Raw genomic sequence first — 24,515 nt, forward strand, 5'->3', positions numbered from 1 at the left:
TATTAGTCCACTGGGTTAACTTCATCCATTTTTTTCCAGTTAACGAGAAGGGCAATTCGGTCATTTTATATGGCCGAATTGCCCTTCTAGTTAACAAAATTACATATAAAATGACCAAATTGCCCTTCTCGTTAACAGAGAAATGGATGAAGTTAACCTAGTGGACTAAAATGACAACGGTGAAACCTTTTTGGACCCACAGACGAAAAATAAAACCTTTGGACTAAACTGGCAAAATAGCTCAAACCACAGGGACTAAAATGACATTTAACTCTAATTTTTTGAAAGCCACATTCAGTTGGAAGATGATTCATTTACAAATTTAGATGGTAGATGTGAGTTAAGCTTTAATGATGAACAAAATTAAAAAAAAAAAAACAGAGTTAATTACTGTTTTCGTCCATGTGGTTTGTCAAAAATCACCATTTCAGTCCATTAGTTTAAAAATTGCGATTTCAGTCCCTGTGGTTTCACTTTCGTAACCATTTCAGTTCATCTCGTAACCATTTCAGTCCCTGTACTAACAGAATAAATAGGTTGTAATGGTTACGAAAATAAAACCACAGGGACTGAAATGGTTACGAAAGTGAAAGTACAGGGACTGAAATCGCAGTTTTTAAACTAATGGACTGAAATAGTGATTTTTGACAAACCACAGGGACGAAAACAGTAATTAACTCAAAAAAACAACAAATGTCGTTTTTGTTGGATCTTTACAACTTACAAGTAATTACTTGAATATTGTAACTGAACAATTGTTTGTAGAATTTCTTTAACACTACAAACAATCCGAAGAGTAACTATGTGAACCTTTTCTATTATCTTCCAAACTTTTTTAACATAAATTTGTACAGACTAAATTTTAAATTTGTACCATTGTGATCCCTGACATTCTTGAAACATGTCAATTCTGTCAAAAAACTAAGGTTGAATCGAGTAAGTGGACAAATCACAGGGCCGGAAATAACAGTTAACCCATGTTTTTTTTTGGACAAAACTAACATGTTTCAATGTAAGGGACGTAAATGATACAAACTTGAAATTTGGCATGTACTAACATAATTGGACAAACTACAAGAACGAAAAATGACAGTTTACTCTCCTCTTATCATATACCCATTATACTTATGCTACCTTGATTATGATATATCTAAACATGTTCATAAGCTGTAAATGATACACCATATACATATATGATATACTGGTTTGTCCACGAAATGAAAAAGAGAATTATAATTTATTTATCTATGAAAGATGAATAATATCTATATATTTTTAGAGACACTTAGGATTATATCCTGGTCCTCCAAAATAGATATAATTGTGCCAAACATCACTATACCCTTTTGTAACACCATAACAATTAGGCTTGTCTGCGAATAATATAAGATTAGAAACTGGATTTAAGTTATTATATCTATCAATTACTTCCAAGTTCCTAGCATACGCTGCTTTCCCAAGACCTTCATCCGGGAAGTGACCGCTGCCCATTTGAGTCGATGTGTGCTTACCCGAGCTTCCAGAATACACTTCTCCACCATATTCTATTAACGTTGCATGATTTCGAAGATCCGTGAATAAAGAAGCTGGCCAGTACCCAATCACTTCGTTTCCCACCTTCAACCACCAGTTCTCACTCTTCGGGTCCTACAAAAGTAACAAAACCCGACATCACAATAAAGTTGCAACGGTTAACATGATTACAAAAGTCGGTTTATTTTATTAAACACTTACCTTCCATATCATGAAAGCGACATCATATTGTTCACCGTTATATGTTGATATTGGACCAATGACAGCTCCAAGGGAAACCGTGCGACTGGTTTGGACGAACCCTGGACATATCATATTGTAGCAGCCGGATCGATACCCATTGGGCTGTAGTTTTAAAATGTAAGTAGTAATACTTGAAAAACAATAATTGTTCAAAAGGAAATGCTTTATGCCTTTATGTTTCTTGAAAGAATGAAATAACAAAAAATATGGACACATATTAATACACAAACATATAACTTACAGTCCAGTAGGTAAATAGTCTTGGAAGACCATCTTTGTGTTTATTTGGCGTAATCTGCCATAACAAACTAGATATTAGAATGCATACACTATATATACATTCATATTATAAACAAACTTGAAAACAAAAAACGAAAATCATGTGAAGGATAAAAAGATAAGTTCATTACTGTCATTTTATACTTAAAAAGGAAGCTTATAACATAGTCATAATCTTATTTTCTAAAGGGTTTGCAATCTAGCAAGATCAGGGTGTCCTAGCGAGACCAAGGTGTATGGAAAGCTGTGCTTGCTCGTGAGATTAAAAGTTAAGTCCCAAAATAGTTTATTAACTATTATTATAAAATCATTTAATGTAATATAATATTATTAAAAGGTAAAATTATTTTGAAAGCCAATCATTTAATTTAAATATAAATAAGTAGAATAATGTGAGAGCATACATAAATATTGTTATTGTTTTTTAGTGACATTTTGATAAAAATAAATAAATTCAATACAAAAATGTACTTTTGGATGTAACAAAACAAATCTGAATAATAAATAAATAAGAGAGCTAGGGATGAGCTTACTTGCCAACCAGCTTCAATACTGTTGGCAGGACGACCTGGAAAGTTAGAAAGAACCCATATTTGTGAAAGGCTAAAATCATTTCCAATAACATCTGGTTTCCATACATTTAAAACCGCCTTTGCTCCATAGAATTCTTCGTTATGCACAAACCCAATTGCATGCTGCAACATAAAATATATTAATATAATATAAAACAATATTTAATTGAAATAACTAGGTTTCAGGTGAACTTATATTTGGGTTGAGTTGAAAATGAATGGCTTGACCCGTTAACCTTTGAAAATTGAACTTTAAAAAGAACAAAATTTTATAATTTTTAAGCTTCACCCGAAAGCCCATGTCTGAAACATCTAACGTGATTAAAAGTTTATTACAACCCGCCAAACCATTTTTGGCATGTATAACTCATTTAAACTCGATCACAGCACGTGTACAACCCATAAACGGGGTCGTCTCAAAGAATCCTCAAAAGGTTATGGGTCTTAAATGCGTTGAAAAAACGAGCCTCTAGTTGGGACAATATAAATTGGTTTTAACTTTAATTGGGTATAATTTTAAACTACTGGGCTAATTTTTATTGGGTTCAAACTTTACTAATGGGTATTGACCAATAAAAGAGTAACAAGCTGAATTTAAAATGGGTTTTATTGTTTAAAGGACTTGAAATAAATAAAATGTTAATGGGTTTAAGTGTTTAACAAAGTACATATTTTTTTTTCTCTCTCTCTCTATATATATATATATATAAATTAAAAATTTGGGCACTCGGAGAGACCGGGCCTTGAGGCGCCGCCTGCCCGGCCCTCTTCCAAAGTCGGTTATGCTCATAAACATGTTTAACATGTTAAGATAATCGGTTACATGTATAGCCTAAGGTTGATCTCTTCTTCGAGTATAGTAATTGTTTTTAGAAAAAAATAAAAAAAAAAGAGAGATAGACAAGTTTATACCTCATGGTCTGGGTTAGCTGGGATATCTTTTATACTATATTTCTTTCCAAGTTTAGAAATTGAAATAATGTCACTAGCACTTGTTCTTCTAATGGGAATGGTTCCATTTGGGCATGATTCACCATTTGAATTCCACAACTGCTTGATTTCCAAGTTATTTCCCGCAATATGATCATGTCCTTTTGGTAACTCTGGTAGACTCTATTTATTATAATTAATTTTCAAAGAAGGAAAAAAATTAGCTTGGTATATCATATCAGTTAATATAAATGTTTTTTTTAAATAAATAAGGAATAACTTGATGTCTGAAAGATACCGTTTACCCTTTAAAATCTATAAAGCCCTGCCAAGAATGTTAAAAATGATAATTTATAAAAATTTATATATACAATGATACCCGCAAGTATATATACATCTCTCGTCACACAGTTAGTGTTAACATGCGGTATTATCACATTTTTTGTATTTTAATTTGATACTAATGTGTTGTCATAGAGTTTACGTATAAACTTTGTTCAGCATCAAATATATGTATTCAGAATTTTTGTTGAAATATATCATGTCACATTTTTTAGTACTATCAAACCCAATATATACTTAGTTTTAAGAAGTGATTTATAAACAAAATGTATTTAGATTTTCTAGTGATTTAAAAACATTTCATGATATGTTAACCCACATTGTTCCTATTTGAATTTTATAAAACTTCACTACTGATATTAAATATATTGTAGAGATAAACCTTTCAAAACCATTATTTTAATTATAAATTTTAAAATACATATATACAATAATATATAAAAGATCGACTTTCTAAACATAAATACATACTAACATGATTCTAATACAAGTTTATATAAGGTACTTTAAACTTACGAATGACATTTTTTCTCTTAATTCAGGAATATCAAAAGCTGGTTGAAGGTGAAAGAAAACACAATCTATTACATCACCATCCGGACTCTGATTCAACAAAAAAGGAAAATTAATCTCAACAATACAAATACAAACATATTATAAAATCAATAATGTGTAAGTCGACAATTCACTATATAGAGTACATGGATTACCTTAAATGACTTAACAAATGGCTTGTTAATCTTCCTAAGATAAGCATTAATCAATTCCATATCCTTCAACTTGTCGCCTGCGGGCATCGAAGAGTCATTTTCTTCTCGAAAATCCTTTGAGGAGAAAACTGGCGAAAGCAAGGAAACCAATACAAAAACGAATATGATAGCACAGATATCTCGGCAATAATTAGACATCATCGTTGTAAACTATTTTATATAACAAGACCTATTTATAAATAATCTTCAAGAAAAGATGCTTTAGGGTTTTTTCTAAAATATGTTGTTATTTATACTATGTCGACCATGCCATGATTTAATATTTAATAATGGGGTTTGCAAAGTTTCAGTTTTTAGAGAACTGATAATTAATATATATCCGTTTCTGACAAATAGTTCAATGTAAATGTAACCTCTCCATCAAACATAAAGAGATCATTGATCATGATTTATTAAGTATTATTTTCCCCCAATTGAAACCGATTCATTAAATCAATACTTTTTGAATTGATATTTGGTTTAAATGAAAAAACTCATATCAGTTTTCATTAAATCAATACCTTATGAATTGGTAGTTGGTTTTTTTTTTTTTTTTTTTTTGAACGGCCAACAAAATTCATTTTATTAATCAAAGGGTTAACAACAAGTTAGCCCACACCATTACATACGCCAATACAAAACTATACTACAAACATTTCCTCGATACATCAAAATTACACCACTCTTCCCACGATATCTCCATTAAAGATGATCGATTTCCAACCCATAAGAAACTTAGGTGCTTAATCTCCACCGTCAAATGTTCCAGATTCGCCTGTTTGCCATTGAAAACTCGATCATTTCTGCACCTCCATATTACCCAAATCGATACTTGCATAATTGCGTATACCAGCTTCCTCCATTTTTCCGTACCCCAAATATGTTTATGCCATCCCAACAGATCCTTTACACTAAAAGCATATATACTTGAGATTTTACACCATTGAGAAACGAAATTCCAAACCTCTTGTGCCATTTCACAGCTAACAAACAGATGTTCCATGTCTTCATCAAATTGACCACATAAATTGCAAGAAGTCTGACATGTAATAACGTTCCTGCGTGCTAAAGCTACAAGAGTCGGCAGCCGATCTAACGAAACTCTCCAGGCCAAGAAGTTTACCTTTATCGGGTTCCAATTGTTCCATCTAAAATCATTTCCCAAGTCTGAGAATCTTGCAGCCTGTAGTGTGCACTTAAGGCTTTTTACCGAGAAGGTGCCTGAACCATCAAGTTCCCAGCCCCATCGATCACCCCCATCTCCCCATGCCGTCTTAAACAGCTCCTCAGACAGCTTCTGTACATCGCTTAATTCCTGCTGCGTCTCCGGCTGCCGTACCCAGTTAAAGATCAGAGTCATCACATCGCTTGTAACCTTTACTTGATCCGAAACGGCTGCGTTTTTACTTTTTTCCAACTCATACAGGCCTGGATACCGACTTTTTAATGTTCCACCTTCTGTCCACCTCTCTTTCCAAAAGGAAATCGAATCTCCCACTCCCGGTATCGCCCAGAAACTGTCCGAAATATTCAGCCCACATTTTTTCCATGTCTTTTGAAACTCTGAAAACTTGCTTCCATGGACCGGCTATTGACAATCTCCCAGGAATCGGGTTCCACTTTCTTTCACTATGGTGTATACTCCAAATTACTTTATGCCATAAACTATCCGGATCCGTCTTAAATCTCCACCACCACTTGGCGAGCATTGCTAGGTTCGCATCTTTCAAGGACCCGACACCAACCCCTCCTAATTCCTTTGGTGTCATAACATTATCCCAGGCTACCAAAGTCATTTTTCCCCTTTCCGGCGTTATACCCCAAAGAAATTCACGTCGTAACCTTTCAAGTTGGTCAATAACCTGTGCTGGGGCTCTATACAAAGAGAAATAATACGTTGGAAGTGCGTTTAATACCGACTTAATTAATGTCAACCTTCCGCCAAATGATAGAGTTTTAGCTTTCCAAATCGCCAACCTTTTTTTAAAAACTTCTACTACCGGCTGCCAATTTCTTACCAAGTTCATGTTTGCCCCTACTTGTAATCCTAAGTGTTTAAACGGAAAACACCCGACTCTGCACCCCAATGTATTGGCCATATTCTGAATATGAGCATCACATACATTCACACCAAAAAACCAACTTTTACCAAGATTTACCCGAAGCCCCGACGCTAAGAAGAAACACCGAAGAATTCTCCTTAAATTATGTACACTATTCACCGACCACCTCCCCACAAAAATAACGTCGTCTGCATATAGGAAGTGGGAAAGAACCGAACCTTGGTTCATGAACCGGACCCCTTCATATAATCCAAGTGAGCATGCTTTCTTCATTACTCCTGACAAGGCTTCCATTGCGATGATGAATAAAACGGGGGATAAGGGATCCCCTTGTCGCAATCCCCTATAGCATGTGAACTCCTGCGTAGTGACCCGTTTACTAATACAGAAGCCCTAGCATTTTTTACCGTGGCCGTAACCCAACTGATATACATCGAGGGAAACTTCATTTGCTCCATGATGCTTTCCACAAATCCCCAATTTAGCGAATCATAAGCCTTTTCAATATCCGCTTTGAATATAAACCCCTCCTTTCTATTAGACCTCATCCACGGAATTAACTCATTAAGTATCAACGGCCCATCCAATATACTCCTGTTGGCTAGAAATGCAGTTTGTTCCTCCGAAATTAGCTTATTAATAACTATCTTCATTCTAATAGCCAATACTTTCGAGATCACCTTATTTATGCATCCAATAAGACTAATTGGCCTATAATCCCCCATGCCATTCGGATCATTACACTTAGGAATAAGTGCAATAAACGATGAGGTACACCCATGAGAAATGGTTGCATTTTGTGAAAACTCCTCAAACACTTTAATGAAATCCGCCTGTAATGATCCCCAACATTTCTTAATAAACCTGAAATTGATGTCGTCAGGGCCCGGTGCCTTTTCACTTCCACAATCCCAAATAGCGTCTTTTATCTCTGTTAATGAGAACAGGGCTACTAACATCTCCCCCTCTGCATCAGTCACCTGACCAAGGTACGGACACGTCAACCTGGGCCTAACCTCCATCGGTTCCAGGAACTTTTGTGCGAAAAAGGAGCATATTGAATCCTTAATCAGCGGTGGATCTGTCTCCCATACCCCATTCATCATAAGCCCGTTTATGCGATTAGAGCTTTGATTTGCATTTACAATATTATGAAAAAAGCTTGTGTTTTCATCCCCCTCCACGGCCCACTTCACCCTTGACCTCTGCTTCAGATCCATTACTTAGACTGTCACACCCTCAGAAATCCACACGCGGAGTATTACCGCGAGGCGTGTGACGACCAGGATCTTAGCCACTAATTATTTCGAACGGATTAGTTATTGATAAAAACATTAGCATAATTAGTGACCTAATTTAAATTTTTCAAAACATAGTTTAAGTTCACAGCGGAAAGGGGAAGAAAACGCATCATAATTGAAACCACAAGTTTATTAACATGTTACTTACGAACCACGCACTCCATCTGATTGCAGCGTCCGTCCCAAGCTGTATCGAGCAACCTGCAAAGCATGCAGTAGAGTGTCAACATAGCGTTGGCGAGTTCACGTGTTTGCAGTTTTCCAGTTTTAATTCCAAAAACTTGTTTTAACCAGTTAATTTATCCGTTTATACATGCCATGGGGAGCTACCCCATAAGTAAGCGACTAAACTGTTTTTCCAATACCGAATACTTCATGTGACCGTACGTTTCCGTAAAGTGCCCCGTTTGTCAATGTTCTATCATCATTGACGGTTTGCCAGAGTCTATTAGTTCACTCCCGATCCCATACACGGGCACGGTGTGAGGCTGGTAAGACCTAAATAGCGCTATCAACTAATAACCCGTTCGCCTGGCCCCGGCGACTAATCGGTATTATGTAGTAGGGACTTGAGTGATAGAGTTTCGTTTAGTGTTGCTCGTTGCATTCCGTATAAACAGTAATTAACTAAGAGTTCCCAGTAACAAGGGAAGAAAAGTAGGTTTGTATCCCTCACAAGGGATAGTGTTGTTACCCGTATCCCACACCAGGAGATAGAAATACCGTATCCCGCACAAGGAGATAGCAAGCAATTCCAAACCAGGAATAGTTGTTTCGTTCTGTTTCCCAACCACCGGGAACGCATGCTTTAAGTAAAAAGTAGTGAACTCACCTTTGCTTTGCTCGGTAGTCAATTTACTTGTGTTACGTTGGTCAACCATACCCTATTATGGTTTATAAATATTTATTAGGTCCGTATGCAAGTAACATTACGCACAAACTACACGTATCTAGCACATAGCACGTAACTCATACTAGCATACACGTTATTGGGCCTATCCCAGCCTATAAACAGTTAAACAGTAACAGTTAAACATTTACAACAGCACAAAGTTCAAAACATCAGCTTATGCGGCCCAATAACTAAGCGAGACAGTCCAGTCGAAACCGGGTGGTCTCGACTCGAGAACAAGAGGTCTCGAGTCGCAACCACGAGTTCCTGAGTCAAAACCAGAGGGTCTCGAGTTGTGCATAACTGAGTCGCAACCTCTGGGGGTCTCGAGTCAGGTCTCGAGTCGTAACCAAGCTACTCTCGACTCCGGGAGCGTGTTGTCTGGTTTCGAGTTGTCTCTGAGGGGTCTCGAGTCGCAACCATATAAGGTCTCGACTCGCAAACTGTGCAGATGTTTCTAGAATCCTCCGAATGGTAATATCCAATCAGATTTCATAAGCACGTACTATCCAATCAAATTTCATTAACATGTTTTATTCTACCGTACACTACCAAATTGGATCAAAACAGCATAATTCAAATATTCATGGCGTCTTCAAATAGTTCATCATTAGGGTTTTCAACATTTCACAACAGATTCCGCTTATGATAACACATCATCATCCATCACGGTTTTGCTAGCACAATAGTAACATTCACTTCACACATGAAACCCCCAATCATTCACCTCATCACTATCAAGAACAAATCCCATTTTTATGATTTTTAAATCCTGGGTATAAGCTTCTATTTAAATCAACAGATCGGCGAATAGCGTTCATCCTTATTAATCACCCAGTAGACTCTTATTATTTTGTACCATCAATCCTCCAACCATCATTTCCAACCCTAGGTCAATTAACTTAACTAATATGACTAATTGCCCCAAAATTACATTAGCAGGTTGTTATCCAAAGTCTCAATTATCTAGTAACATTCCAACAGTCAATGGTTTCTAATTCATCTTGCTTGCATAACACCTATTTTTATCAAAACAGTTTGTCATAGTAAATAACATCGAATGCCCTTTTGTTATTATCATTCATCTAACACATATAGACATACATTTTCATTTCACACTTTTAAACCACAAGGATATAAAACAATTCAAATAGTGACTAGTGCACAGCCAATGATTTATAATAAACACTAATATCCATAATATATCACTGACCTAAAGATTTAAGGGACGAAAGGAACACACGAGCAGTTCCTGCTTCTGATCTGAACCGAGCCGAGACCAAACATCTGAAGAGATCTGTCCCAAACATGTCTACGGTTGACCCGAGTAGAACCCGAACAGAGACCCGATTCTGACCCGAGAACGAACCAGTGAAACCTGTCGGAGTCAGAAGTACCACCGCCGCTGCTTTCGCTTCTAGCGACGATGGCCGCCAGCATCCCCAATCAACGACCACCATCTTCTTCTTCGATCAGCAGTACGGCTTGAGCCGGTTCGACGTTAAAACAGAGCATCGGAGAAGAGAGAGAACAAGAGGGGTGTGTGTGACTATGCAGCCGCCGGAGATGCGCTCCGGTCATCGGTTCAGCAGAGAAGGAGTGGGAGGTGAAGGTGAGTGGGTTGCGTGCGGGAGAGAGGGACGAGGAGGGTGTCGCTAAGGTTGTGATGTGGCCCGAGCTGGTTTGCCGGAAATGAGGCGCCGGAATATGCTCCGGTCGCCGGAAGTGTTAGTCGGCTGCTCATTTTGAAAGGAGCATTAGGGTTTTTGTCCAAAAAGTGAGGGGGGGGTGAGGGATTAGTAAGGTTATATAGGCTAGGGATTTAGGTGGGGCTATGGTAAGTTGGGTTGGGTTGGGCCTAGCCCAAGTGCGCGACCCGTTAAATGTTTGCGCGTCTCGTTTAATTATACCGGCCCGGTTATTTTAAAACATAACCGTGGTGCGTAATTAAGTTTCTAATCGCGTGTGCTATTATTTTGACAACACTTAATAAACACTACTAGTAATAATAATAAAAACAATAATAATGATAATGAACGTGCGTATTACTAAAATGCCCTTCTCTCGACAACGAGAGTACAGGGTGGTACATTCTCCCCGTGTTACAGGAATTTCGTCCTCGAAATTTAAGTAAAAGTCATACGATTCGCTCTTGTATGTATAAATAGACTCCATTACCATACGTAAATACAAGCAGTTTCACGAAAGTCCACAAAACTAACACGTAAGTCACATAGCACGTAACAGTCACGTATCACAAGATCCACAGAGTTTGTACGTATTTCACATAGTATAGAATTTCACGAAATTAATTAATGCGTAGGAAAAACCCGAAGTGTCACATAGACTCTATCTGCCTCCATAATAATCCTTTTACATTCTGCCCTATTACCCAGTTCGTCCGGAGAAAGATCCCGCTCCTCCGCTATTAACTCCAAAGCCTCCAACGTTTCCATCTTTTCTTTATAAACCAACTCCTTTTCTGATTTGATAATGTTCACCCGCTCCTTTATCTTGAACTTAATCCACTTTAGTTTTACTACGAGGCCCATATCCGCCGCCCCTTGGATGGAAAAACTCCCTAAAGCTTGCTCAATATACTCCATGATACCAGGCATAACTAACCAGGAGTTGAAAATCCTGGTTGGAATAGGCCCAAAATTTGAGCTAAAACTGACATCAAGATTGGACAGTGGTCCGAGACCACATTGGACAAAGCAACAGCTGAAGCAGCCGGCCATTTGCCTGAAACTCTCTACAAACCAAATACCGATCCAATTTGCTTTTGTGTACCCCATTATCTGAATGATACGTAAATTTTCGCCCACCCATATGGTACTCCACCAAGTCTGCTCTTTCAATAAACCAGTTAAACCATTCAGCGTTCAAGGCTACGAAATCAGAATTGAATCTTTCACTCGGATCCCTGACGTCATTAAAATCCCCACCGAACACCCACATACCTTCTAACGACTTCTTTAGCAAAAGCAACTCCTCCCATAGGGCCCTACGTTCTACCGGATCATTATAAGCATACACGTTAACTATGTTAATTAATTCTCCAGTATGTTTAATGCTACCTTGCACCACTATGAATCTTTGTTCTCTGATAACATCAATATATTCAAACACATAAGGATCCCACATGCTGATCAAACCCCCTGACCTACCAACAGCGTCCACAGACACCATTTCGAACCGCGATCTACCCCAAAATTTTCCGGCTGTAAACTGTGTAATACCCCCCCAATTTTGTTTCCTGTATCGCTAGGAAGTGTACCCCGTGCGATGTTTTTAAGCCTCTAACCCAATCAACTTTCCTCTGGTCCCCGACCCCCCTTAGATTAACAAACATAAAATTCATCGTAAATCGTTTTGTTCACCAGTAATAATCTCTCTAACCTGATTGTGAAAATCACCGAGTTGAAACCCAACCGATGAGCCGACTGCCACTGTGTCATCCGCTTCTTCCTGAACCCCCCTGTCATTTGCCGTCTTCGGTACTTCAGGACAACCAGGTGGACTTTGATCCGAGATCCCACCTCCCGTGTTTTCACCAGTATCGACTAGAACATCCCCACAGTCCCCTCTGCTTGCTTCGAAAAAATTACCTCCATCCTTGTTTACCGAGTCGCCCACAGGATCCTCCACCAAATGTGCAGAATTATTTAGATCAAACGATCTTTCTAGGTTCCGTATATGAGACTGTGCTGGATAAACATTATCCATGTCTTCCTCTTGTGGGCTCCTAGCCCTCCTTGGCCTTTTCCTGGACATGGTTCCTGGGCCCTGGCCCAACCCACTATTGGGTTCCTCAAAATAACCACCCACATAATTTCCTGCCGGGTATCCGTCATCATTTTTTGTTTTTTGCCCGTGTCATCAGCCGCCGAGTTAAATGTACCCCCATTATGATTCCCATGCACACCTTGCATGGGGGATGATGGTTCCGATTCTCGAGGGTGCTCTTTCGACTTCTCACCCCCGCCTGTTCGAATTTCCCCTTCCTCCTCTTTATCGTCCGGCAATGCTGCCGACTCCGATGACCTTGCCGGCGAACCTTTCCTAACCTCCGATAGTTCCGTAACCACATCCTTTAACCATGGATTAAATTCTTCTCTCACCCAAACATTGTAAATTCTCCCTCGCCATTCTATGTTTACCTCCTCCTCGATATGCTTCCCGACTCCAGTCACTATCCAGCATCCACTGTCCGAATTATCCATCTCCGTCCACGAAAATTCTGATGACCCTACCAGTCTTCCGAAGCATTCCCCCACCCGGTTATACTTCTTGCTGTCTCTGAGATGAATAGAAAGTCCACAGGTTTTTATCCACACCAGACGATCATACTCCAAATCCTGTCCTTTCCATAACGTGGCCGACAAGACTAACTGGTTCCACTCTTCGCCATTGATTCTAGTAAATTCCATCGCCTGTCCTTTCTCTTTAAACACCACAATACACTTCAATCCACCAAGGTAAGACACCGGATATTCACCAAGCCCCCTTACTTCCATCATCCTTCTGAACTCTTTTAATGCTCCGATATCTTTTAATTCAACTATGACCGCCCTCATCATGCAATGGTCCGGATAAACCGCAATCCTATCTTCTGCAATAACTGTCTTATTTTCCTTTATCTGTGACTCCTGTTTTTCTTTAACCACATCCGAATACGTAACTCCTTCTTTCACCGGCTTGTATTCATACACCGGCCTTCGCTGTGAGATCGGGTCTCTATACGGAACTTTAATACGTGGCTGCTGACCATCTCCATCGTCATAACCATGACTCTGAAACAGCCTGTGGTTTTTATCAAATTTCGCCACCGAGACACTCACTTTTGCTTCAAACATTTTTACCTTGTTCATGGCTTGCAGTGTTGTCATCACGTCATGCACACCCTCGTATCGAACAAAACCGAAGTGATTACCTCTGGAGTCTTTTTTTCGTGCCACATACGCGTCCTTTAACACACTATACTGTTGAAAGGCCCTCCATAAGATCATTCTAGACACACACCCCGGAAGATTCGTAACATAGAACGATGTTACCTGCTTCCCCCCGAAGTAATGCTTAGGGGGACCTTGGTTGTGGAAGCTCCCCATCACCCTACCCAAGAAGAAGCAGACCCCGATACCGAATGGAATCGATAGAGAATCGAGATATAATGAGAGGTATAGATAGCCACAAGCAATATGCAGACCCAAACACACCTCCACATGATATCCCAACTTCCACTCTTCGTCGAGCTACCGGCGGTCTCTCTTCCACCAAAGAAACAAGGAAAGAACGCAGATAACCGAATCCCGGCAGGCGAATGGGAGTATCAGTGGATCGGGTTAGGATGAAAGGTCAGCCGGAAGAGCAACCTTGCACGTTAACCCAACAGACCTATCTCCGTCGAGCTCCCGACGATCGGTATTCTAGAGAAAGGAGATTTAAAATAAAAACTCTACGTTATATAAAACAAGTATCTGTATAATTGGTAGTTGGTTTAAATGCATATATACAGTTTTCAAATACATATTGAAATTAATAAATAAGTCACACATTCGATATGGGAAATACAACTTAATTGATTTAAACTCCATCAACATTCTAAAGTCCTCCAATAACATGCTTATTAGTTGAATTTTAATAGTCGTAATACATCAATTCTAAACAAGTTAATATGAAGATTGGCTCGAATATGGGTTTGCAAACTTTGGATAATAACAATAGACATATTATACAGGGTCAATTGCATACATCCCTCTATAAAACTCATCAATTGCATATTTACCCAACCAAAAATCAAAATTACATATATCCCCTCCCTTATTGAACAATGTTGCAAATTACCCGTTTTGGTTTGTTTTAATAAAATATATAATATTAAATGACTATTTTGCCCTTATTTTGCTAAATCTTTAAGATTTCCCCCTTTTTTTATCTACCCATTTTTAAAACGCCATCTATGAGCCAAGTATTACTGGAATTTATATAAATTCATTCATTCATACAAGAATTCAAAAGTTAATCAGCTAAATTCAACAATCCACTGTATCTCAATTTGAAAGAATATAATAACTATAATCTTAGAAAATGCAGTTTGCATACCAATAGATGGAATCGTTCCATTTCACCGACTAGGCAACATAAGCCAAAATTTCCAAAATATAAAATATCCATCTTCAACATCGATAATCATTCTTTTTCAAAAGCATGATTAGAGAACACCTTTCACAACCATTGTTTTCAAAACTAATTCATATTTGAAATTTTTGATATTTGAAATTCTAAGGGTAACATTGTCATTAAATGGAATTTTAATAAGGGAGTGGATATATGCAATGGAGGTTTATAAGAGGATATATGCATTTTTTTTAACGGCAAGGAACGACATGCCAACCACCGCGACACCAAGCGTTGTGGCCAAGGTCGACTGCTCGACCGCCGCTAGCCCATTGGCACTCCCCAGATGCGCGCAAACCCGACCTCCACCCGTCCGAAGGCACGGCAGTGGAATAATCGGTAAAACCTCGCCTCCCATCCAAGTCGAACCGGCGCCACCCGTATTCGCTCTTCACCTGGTTGCCGTAGGAAATAATGAGGAGAGTAGGAATCGAACCTAAGTCACAAGGAACATCAATTCTTTCCCCCAACCACTCCACCACTACCTCATTGGCGTGATATATGCAATTATCCCTTAAATACTACTACAAATAGTAACAATGGACACCACCGATAACAGAACCATCATATCTACACATACCACCCCTTTTAGGTATACAATGAAGAATATCGTATTTTTTATAACCTTCTGCATATCCCATTAATTTATATTTATAAAACATGTAGAAAGTTGTTATAAATCAGATATACTGATACAGTTAAGGATCCAGACCCATTAGTCCAACAAGTTTTACATCTCACTAAGGCACATGACCTGGTCCAAAATCATAATGCATCGAAGAAGCCTGCTAAATCAGTTGAGAAGATGGAGTAGTAGCGTAATATTAGGAGCAACAGTAGTTTGCATGTTTCCCATGCTTGCACGTTTCCATTTTCCTTGTCATGTCCCTAATATAGTGCATATAGATTAGGAGTTGAATTTCTATTTAAAGCATTGTACTTTCTTTTATGAAATACCAGAAAAAATTATCGCATATTTGGTTCCTTTCTTCTTCTATATTTTCTTGGAGATTTACCCACCCAAAGGGCATCATATAGATAGCATAGTTTATCTCCCACCATAATCGTTTAACAGTTATACCCATATGTATATAAACTCTTGTATTGAATGGTTGAAATGATTGCTTCAAAATCTCTACACATTTTGGTTGTGCGGTATACGTAGCAATACCACCACCACAACGAACTACAATGGAACCCCAAAGAAGATTGGTATCTACATAGGTTTAACTCCCCATCTATTATTAAATATCTAGAATCGTTGATAAGGGACATGTTTTTTGTTGACTGTCATTTTAATAAGACAATGTTCCCAGTCTTAGGGGGAGATAAGAATAAAGAAAGACTGGTAACACAAGAAATAACGTGGAATACATCATCACTATCAAATATCGACCCCCGAAGTGGTCAATATGAATATGAAGTTCAAAAGATTATACATTTGCAAAGAATAACAACGAATGATGACCATGTAACATGATATAGCCAAGACTACGCGTCACACTAGACTAGGAGACTTGTAGCCCGACCCACAATATTTAGGCCAACACATGTTGATCCACTATGTTTGATACATCTTATCATATACCCAATATACTTATGCTACCTTATGATATATCTGAACATGTTTATAAGTTATAATTTATACACCATACACATATACTAATTTGTCCAAGAAATGAAAAAGTGAATTATATTTTATTTTATTTATCTCTGAAAAAATGAAAAATATCTATATACTTTTAGAGACACTTTGGATTATATCCTGGTCCTCCAAAATAGATATAGTTGTGCCAAACACCACCGTACCCTTTTGTAACACCATAACAATTAGGCTTATCTGTATATAGTTGAAGATTAGAAGCTGGATTTAAGTTATTAGCTCTATCAACTACTTCCAAGTTCCTAGCATACGCTGCTTTCCCAAGACCTTCATCAGGGAAATGGCCGCTACCCATTTGAGTCGAGGTGTGCTTACCCGAGCTTCCAGAATACACTTCTCCACCATATTCTATTAACGTTGCATGATTTCGAAGATCCGTGAATAAAGATGCTGGCCAGTACCCAATCACTTCGTTTCCCACCTTCAACCACCAGTTCTCACTCTTCGGGTCCTACAAAAGTAACAAACCCCGACATCAAAATAAAGTTGCAATGGTTAACATGATTACAAAAGTCTATTTATTTTATAAAACACTTACCTTCCATATCATGAAGGCAGCATCGTATTGTTCACCGTTATATGTTGATATTGGACTAATGGCAGCTCCAAGGGAAATTGTACGACTGGTTTGGACGAACCCTGGACAGAGCATGTTGTAGCAACCGGATCGATACCCATTGGGCTGTAGTTTTAAAATGTAAGCAGTAATACTTGAAATACAATACTAACTATGTGTTATATAAATAAATGGACTAATCTAGAACGTTATTGAAAAGAATACCAAATCATTGTTCAAAAGGAAATGCTTTAAGTTTCTTCAAATAACCAAAAATATGGACAAATTTTTAATACACAAACATATAATTAACTTACAGTCCAGAAAGTAAACAGTCTTGGAAGACCATCGATGTTTTCACTTGGGTTAACCTGCCATAACAAACTAGATGTTAAAATGCGTACACTATACATCCATATAAACAAACTTGAAAACAAAAAAGGAAAATCACGAAATGATAAAGGATAATTTCATGACTGATATTATATATTTCAAAATGAAGCTTATGACAAAATGTGTGAGAGTTTGATTGTTTGAGTTTGGACGCAACATGTATGTATGTAGAAAAGTGGTTTCAACAAATATTTTTATTTATAGATGTTTTTATATATGTTTTTATTTATAGATATTTTTCATGATGTGCATTGAACATATAGTTTTCGGGTTTGTTTGATACACACATGGTATAACACATCATAGTCTATTTTTCCAAAGGATTTACAGTTTAACGAGACCAAGGTGTATGGAAAGATGCCCTTGCTCATAAAAGTAAGAGATAAGTCCCAAAAAAAATTATTATCAATTATTATAAGATAATTTAATGTAAAATAATATTATTAAAAGGTAAAATTATTTTGAAATCCAATCATATAATTTAAATATAAATTAGTATTATAATGTGAACATATAAATTAATATTGATATTGTGTTATAGTTACATTTTGATATAAATAAACAAATTCAATATAAAAATGTATTTTTGAATATAACAAAATTAAAAATGAATTACTAACAAATAAATAAAATTTTTATTTATATATGTTTTTATTTATAGATGTTTTTCATGACGTGCATTGAACATATAGTTTTCGGGTTTGTTTGATACACACATGGTATAACACATCATAGTCTATTTTTCCAAAGGATTTACAGTTTGACGAGACCAAGGTGTATGGAAAAATGTCCTTGCTCATAAAAATAAGAGTTAAGTCCCAAAAAAATTTATTATCAATTATTATAAAATCATTTAATGTAAAATAATATTATTAACAGGTAAAATTATTTTGAAATCTAGTCATATAATTTAAATATAAATTGGTAGTATAATGTGAACATATAAATTAATATTGATATTGTGTTTATAGTTACATTTTGACATAGATAAACAAATTCAATATAAAAATGTATTTTTGAATATAACAAAAAAAAATGAATTACAAATAATTAAATAAATAAATAAGAGAGCCAGGGATGAGCTTACATGCCAACCAGCTTCAACACTGTTGGCAAGACGACCTCGAATGTTTGAAAGAACCCATATTTGTGAAAGGCTAAAATCATTTCCAATAACAGTTGGTTTCCATACGTTTAAAAGCGCCTTTGCTCCATAGAATTCTCCTTCATCCACATACCCAATTGCATGCTGCAGCATACAACATGGCTTTGTATTAAAATTTATTAACAATAAATAATATTCAAACAAAATAATCAGGTCTCAGTTAAGTTGTATTCGGGTTAAGTTTTAAATGAATCGCTTACCCATCACCATTCAAAGTTGAAGTTTAAAAAGAATAAAAACATATAGTTTATAAGCTTCACCCGAAAACTTATTTCCAACACTTCTAACGTGTCAGAAGTTTATTACAACCCGCCAACCATTTTTTGACATGTATAACCCATTTAAACTTGATCACAACATGTTTACAATCTACAAACAGAGTTGTCCCCAAGAATTCTCAAAAAGTTTTGGGTCTAGGATAAGTAGAAAAAATGGGACTCTATTATGCCATTTTTAAATGGGTTTCAACTCTGTTGTGGAGTAAAAGAGTAATAAGCTCAATTTAAAATGGGTTTGAAATAAATAAATGTTAAAGAGTTTAAGTGTTTAACAAAGGTTACAAAATTTTCTATCAAAAATAATACACATATATATTGTTAAAAAAATCTGAACCCTTGGGGAGACCGGGCCTTAGGTTGTCGCCCCTCCCCAAGGTTGGCTCTACCCATAATACAATAATTGTTTCTAGCATAAAATAAAAGATGAGATAAAAAGTTTATACCTCATGGCTTGATTTACCCGGGATATCTTTTCTACTATATTTCTTTCCAAATTTAGAAATTGAAATAATGTCACTAGCACTTGTTCTTCTAATGGGAATGGTTCCATTTGGGCATGACTCACCCTTTGAATTCCATAATTGCTTGATTTCCAAATTATTTCCGGCAATATGATCATGTCCTTTTGGTAATTCTGGTAGACTCTGTTTGTTATGATTTATTTTCAAACAAGTAAAAAAATAAATTAGTTTCGTATACCATGTCAGTTAATATATATGTTTTTTAAGAGTTAAGATCTCATACAAATATTGTCTTATTTAAAAGCAATAAGAACAGATCTTGAACTTTCGCATCATTACTAACAATAACTATGCTATTTAATGAGATTCAAGTGTGTTTTAGTCATTTTCTTATTTTCTATTAACCACCCATTTCATCCGGTTTTTAAAACTCAAATAACTTTTATATACTTTAGTATTTTATTAAAAAAACAATACCATAGAATCAAACATTTTTCATCTTCAATATGAATATAATATTGTTATACTTTTATAAAAATGACATTCTTTTAAAAAGTTGTAAAATAGTGTCTTATAATTATGCTAATAAGTATAACCAACGCATATATAAGCAACACAAGAATTTCTATAATCAACACATACCTATATAATTATAACCGGCACATACGTACACGATTATAACCGGCAAATAATCTATATAAGCAACACATGAATTTTATAACCAACACATATAAGCAACACATGAATTTGTATAATCAACACATTAATTTGAAACTGCATCCATAATTTTATGAACTTTTAGAAACCAACTTTAAAATAAAATACAAAAAAAGCTCTTTATACATGAATAGAGGGATGACACGTAACATGTTGTAAATGATTCTTACTGTTTTTACTTTTCACACAAAATGAAGTTTATATATTATCCTACCACGTTTTTTAAATAAATAATAACTTGATGTCTTAAAGATAAGGTTTACCCTTTAAATTTAATAAAGCCCTGTCTAAAATTTTAAAAATGGTAATTTATATATACATTGATAGCCACAAGTATATATACATCTCTCTTTACACTGCACACATGGTGTTAACATGCGGTATTATCACATTTTTGTATTTTAAACTCATACTAAAATTGTTGTCATAGAGTTACGTACAAACTTTGGTTTGCATCAAATATATGTATTCTGATCTTTGTCGAAATATATCATGTCACTTTTTCAGTACTATCAAACCAAAATTTATTAAGTTTGAAGAAGGGATCACTTCTAAGAACATCCGGCCATCAAATATCTAATTAGATTTTCTAGCGATTTATAAAGCATTTCATATCATATGTTAACCCACAGTTCCATTTTAATTTTATAAAACTTCACTACAAATATTAAATATTGTGTAGAGATAAACGTTTCAAAACCATGAATACAAAATACATATATACAGTAATATATAAAAAAACGCCTTTCTAAATATACATATAAATATAAACGTTAAGCATGACTCTAATACGAGTTGATATAAGGTACTTTAAACTTACCAGTGACATTTTTTCTCTTAATTCAGGAATATCAAAAGCTGGTTGAAGGTGAAAGAAAACGCAATCTATTACATCACCATCCGGACTCTGATTCAACAAAAAAGGAAAATTAATCTCAACAATATAAATACAAACATTATAAAATCAATAATGTGTAAAACAAGCTTTTATAAATCAGCAATTCACTATATAGAGTACATGGATTACCTTAAATGACTTAACAAATGGCTTGTTAATCTTCCTAAGATAAGCATTAATCATTTCCATGGCATTCAACTTCTCGCCTGCGGGCATGGAAGATTCATTTTCTTCTCGGAAATCATTTGAGGAGAAAACTGACGAAAACAAGGAAAGTAATACAAAAACAGAAATGATAGTAGAGATATCTAGGCAGGAATTAGACATGATCATTGTATATTATTTTATATAACAAAACCTAATCAGAAATAATTAAGAGAAGATGCTTTAGGGTTTTGTCTAAAATGTTGTTATTTATACTATGTCGAGCATGCCATAATTTAATAATGGGATTTGACAAAGTATTATTTCTTTTTTTCCATCAAACATAAAGAGACCAATGATCATAATTTATTAAGTATTAATTTTTCCCAATTTCATTAAATCAATACTTTATGAATTGATATTTGGTTTAAATGAAAAAAATTCATATAAGTTTTCACTAATTCAATGTATTGATATTTGGTTTAAATGAAAAAATTCATATAAGTTTTCATATATTTGATAATACATATTGAAATTAATAAAATAAATAAGTCACATATTTGATATGGAAAATATAATTTAATTGATTATTAAGTTTTAAATGTGTGACAAATTCATACAGTAAAACATGTCACATTAGAAGGGGTTTTGTCTGGTCAAAATGTATGAAATCAACTCCATCTATATTCTAATTTGTTGGGATATCAAGAAGACACATGCGCATAAAATAGAGGTAACAGAGGTGAGGATGTTGAGGTGGCTGTGTAGGCATGCAACTATGCAAGGTTAGATTGAATAAGAAATTGAGTTTTTCGGGAAAAGTTAAAAGTGGCTAGTATAATGGATAAGATAAATGAGAGGAGATTGATCGAAATGGTTTAGGCATGTGCAAAGGGGGGAAAGATGATGCCAATTAGAGCACTAGAAACCCTCACAGCACAGGGGAGGAGTAAAGGCAAACCAAAATTGACCTGGTCCAGGATAAAAACTCGTGGAGACGTAGAATTAATGTTAAGAACTTTTAAGGAAGGGTATATATGTGTGTCATAGTTTTGTCTTAGGTGATTAGATTTTTCTACAATTTAGGCGGACTTTGCATATGATTGTAATCCTAGTCTTATGCCAATATGTTCGATGATATTATATTTGCTTCTAGTTTCTATTTTTTATGTCTCTTTTCATCACCTCCTTTTGTGTTATTTTATTATCAGTAACTTTATGTATTTCTAGTTATGTTTGTCTGTTGTTTGTTTTGGAACCATGGGTTTCTCTAAAGCAACACATCCTCCTATGGATAAAGGAAAATTTTGTATACATCTTACCCTCCTTATACTCTACCAATAACATTGTTTATTTGTGGGATTTATTGTTGTTATTGTTGTTGTATGCTATGTACTTACTAAATCAGAAATTCAATGTAAAATTTTCTTTAAATACTTGATGACTAAACCAAACATCAATGTATAAACTAATCTATACATATAATAAAAGAAATCAGACGTGGTCACTTGTCACATTATGAAGTGAGTTCCATAAGGTTTTCTCGCTTAATTTTTAGTGAACCGGATCACACGGTGATCCATAACCCGAATATTATTTGAAACGGATCTTATTCCTTGATTTACTCATTTACAGTATACCTTCTCATCATCGTATACATATTCTCATTAGAAACCCTAATCTTTCCACCGTCGTTTCCTTCATCCCAAACACAATCTGTTGTTTCCTTCATCTCAAACACAATCTTGAAATGATGGTGGACATTTACCATCGATTTTGGCACATAAAAGGATCGACTGAATGCTCTATTTCAAGAACGGCACTTGCCGTCATGGTGACCTATGCTCGAGGCTTCACACTAAACCGAGCATCAGTCCTCTATTATTTTCAAACATGTATTAGCGTTTTGGTTACATCACTCCTGATGTTGATCCGCGGGGTCACCCACTCGATACTCACATAAAATTTAGAATCATTTTGAGGTTTTTTTTAACCTTAGTTTAACTTTTATATATGTTTAGACGTTGATGTGTGTTTGATTTGTGAGTTTTGGTTTGTTATTTGCTGTTGTTTTAGATTTTGTGCATTGGATGTTATTACTGATCTCATGATTATTAATGGATAGCAGTGGGACACAGTGATGGTATTGCTGATGCAATTTGTGCTCTAATTATTGTGGTAATTGTGTTCTTCTTACTTATGATTGATGCTTAAAATATTATATTTTAGTAGGTCTGGATTTCAAAGTATTTTACTTGTATACCCAAATATATAAAACATAGTTCGGTTTCTATTTGTGTACTAGATGCACTAGTTTTGTTGTTATTAGTTTTTGTTGTATAATTTTTAATTACAATAATACAATAATAAGTAAACAATGCATGATTTCAAGATTAGGCGAACTTGAAAAGAAGATTGATACATTCAAAACAAAGCCATCATAGATACCTTAAGAGAAAAAGGAATTGCTAAATGTTGTTGATTGTCGTGTGGATGCTTTAGAAGCTTAACTTATTGACTTAAATGATCTTGACTAGACGCATAAATTTCGAGAGTGCTCTCTATGCTTTCCAAGTAAGAAGAGTGAGAATTCTTTGAATTATTTGCAAAAGATCACTCCAAAAGCTTCAAGATTTGGTATTCCTTTTTTTTAAAAAAATGATAAAGGTTAATGCATTATTTTTGCAATGTGGTCTCTAACTTCATATTGTCCTTTTGAATCTTTGTATTTTCAGGTATATGCAAGATTTTTCCCTTTTAAGTGCTTCAGTTCCTGTCGGAATAGTTTTGATGAGAGAGAGTTGGTTTTAAGTTTACTACAAGAGTACAAACTACTCATCTTGCTGAGTGGAATCCTAATGATAGTCACCTTCTTCATGAGTGGAAGGTTGATTCTGTAACAACTGTCACTGAAATCAATAGTTAGGACAATAATTAGTCAATAAGGAAACCCTAATTGAGACACCCAAGTAATTCTGCACTAGCCCTAAAATTTTCAGAATGATCGGAATTAGGATCAGGGCCCCTAAAACTCAAGGGGGGCAAACCCTAGTTGGTAATTATCTAAATTAAAACGTTGCTAGCAGCTGATTGGTTGAAATTTTGATTCACCAAGGCTAGTCCCGAGCTAGGCAGCCTATGAATTAGACTGCTTAG

General features: G+C 35.7%; 3 protein-coding genes across 3 annotated transcripts; all 3 read right to left on the reverse strand.

Moving 5' to 3' along the window:
* Positions 1-6,983: 6,983 nt before the first annotated feature.
* Positions 6,984-7,931, reverse strand: LOC110896221. The gene has a single exon (XM_022143685.1). The coding sequence runs from the start codon at positions 7,929-7,931 to the stop codon at positions 6,984-6,986; it is 948 nt and encodes a 315-aa protein (XP_021999377.1).
* Positions 7,932-11,583: 3,652 nt separating this feature from the next.
* On the reverse strand, positions 11,584-12,096 carry LOC110896220. Its single transcript, XM_022143684.1, has one exon. The coding sequence runs from the start codon at positions 12,094-12,096 to the stop codon at positions 11,584-11,586; it is 513 nt and encodes a 170-aa protein (XP_021999376.1).
* A 4,730-nt stretch (positions 12,097-16,826) lies between these two features.
* LOC110896219 lies at positions 16,827-21,431 on the reverse strand. The gene is made up of 7 exons (XM_022143682.1): positions 21,345-21,431; positions 21,138-21,224; positions 19,583-19,783; positions 18,784-18,945; positions 17,621-17,674; positions 17,286-17,429; positions 16,827-17,198 (listed from the first exon to the last, which is right to left on the reverse strand). Exons 1-7 carry the CDS (start codon positions 21,429-21,431, stop codon positions 16,827-16,829), a joined length of 1,107 nt encoding a protein of 368 aa, XP_021999374.1.
* Between the last annotated feature and the right edge of the window lie 3,084 nt (positions 21,432-24,515).

The sequence above is a fragment of the Helianthus annuus genome, chromosome 12 (genome assembly GCF_002127325.2).
Source record: "Helianthus annuus cultivar XRQ/B chromosome 12, HanXRQr2.0-SUNRISE, whole genome shotgun sequence".
In the NCBI taxonomy this organism is placed as follows: domain Eukaryota; kingdom Viridiplantae; phylum Streptophyta; class Magnoliopsida; order Asterales; family Asteraceae; genus Helianthus; species Helianthus annuus.

What these genes read in the sequence shown, in the direction of transcription:
- LOC110896221 (XM_022143685.1), bottom strand. Translation starts at nt 7,931, where the DNA reads ATGGATCTGAAGCAGAGGTCAAGGGTGAAGTGGGCCGTGGAGGGGGAT.
- LOC110896219 (XM_022143682.1), bottom strand. Translation starts at nt 21,431, where the DNA reads ATGCCCGCAGGCGAGAAGTTGAATGCCATGGAAATGATTAATGCTTAT. An exon ending in CATTTGTTAAGTCATTTAAG is followed by an intron (nt 21,225 to 21,344) that starts GTAATCCATGTA and finishes TTGTTGAATCAG; the next exon opens with AGTCCGGATGGTGATGTAAT. An exon ending in GACTGTTTACTTTCTGGACT is followed by an intron (nt 17,430 to 17,620) that starts GTAAGTTAATTA and finishes TTAAAACTACAG; the next exon opens with CCCAATGGGTATCGATCCGG.
- LOC110896220 (XM_022143684.1), bottom strand. Translation starts at nt 12,096, where the DNA reads ATGGTGTCTGTGGACGCTGTTGGTAGGTCAGGGGGTTTGATCAGCATG.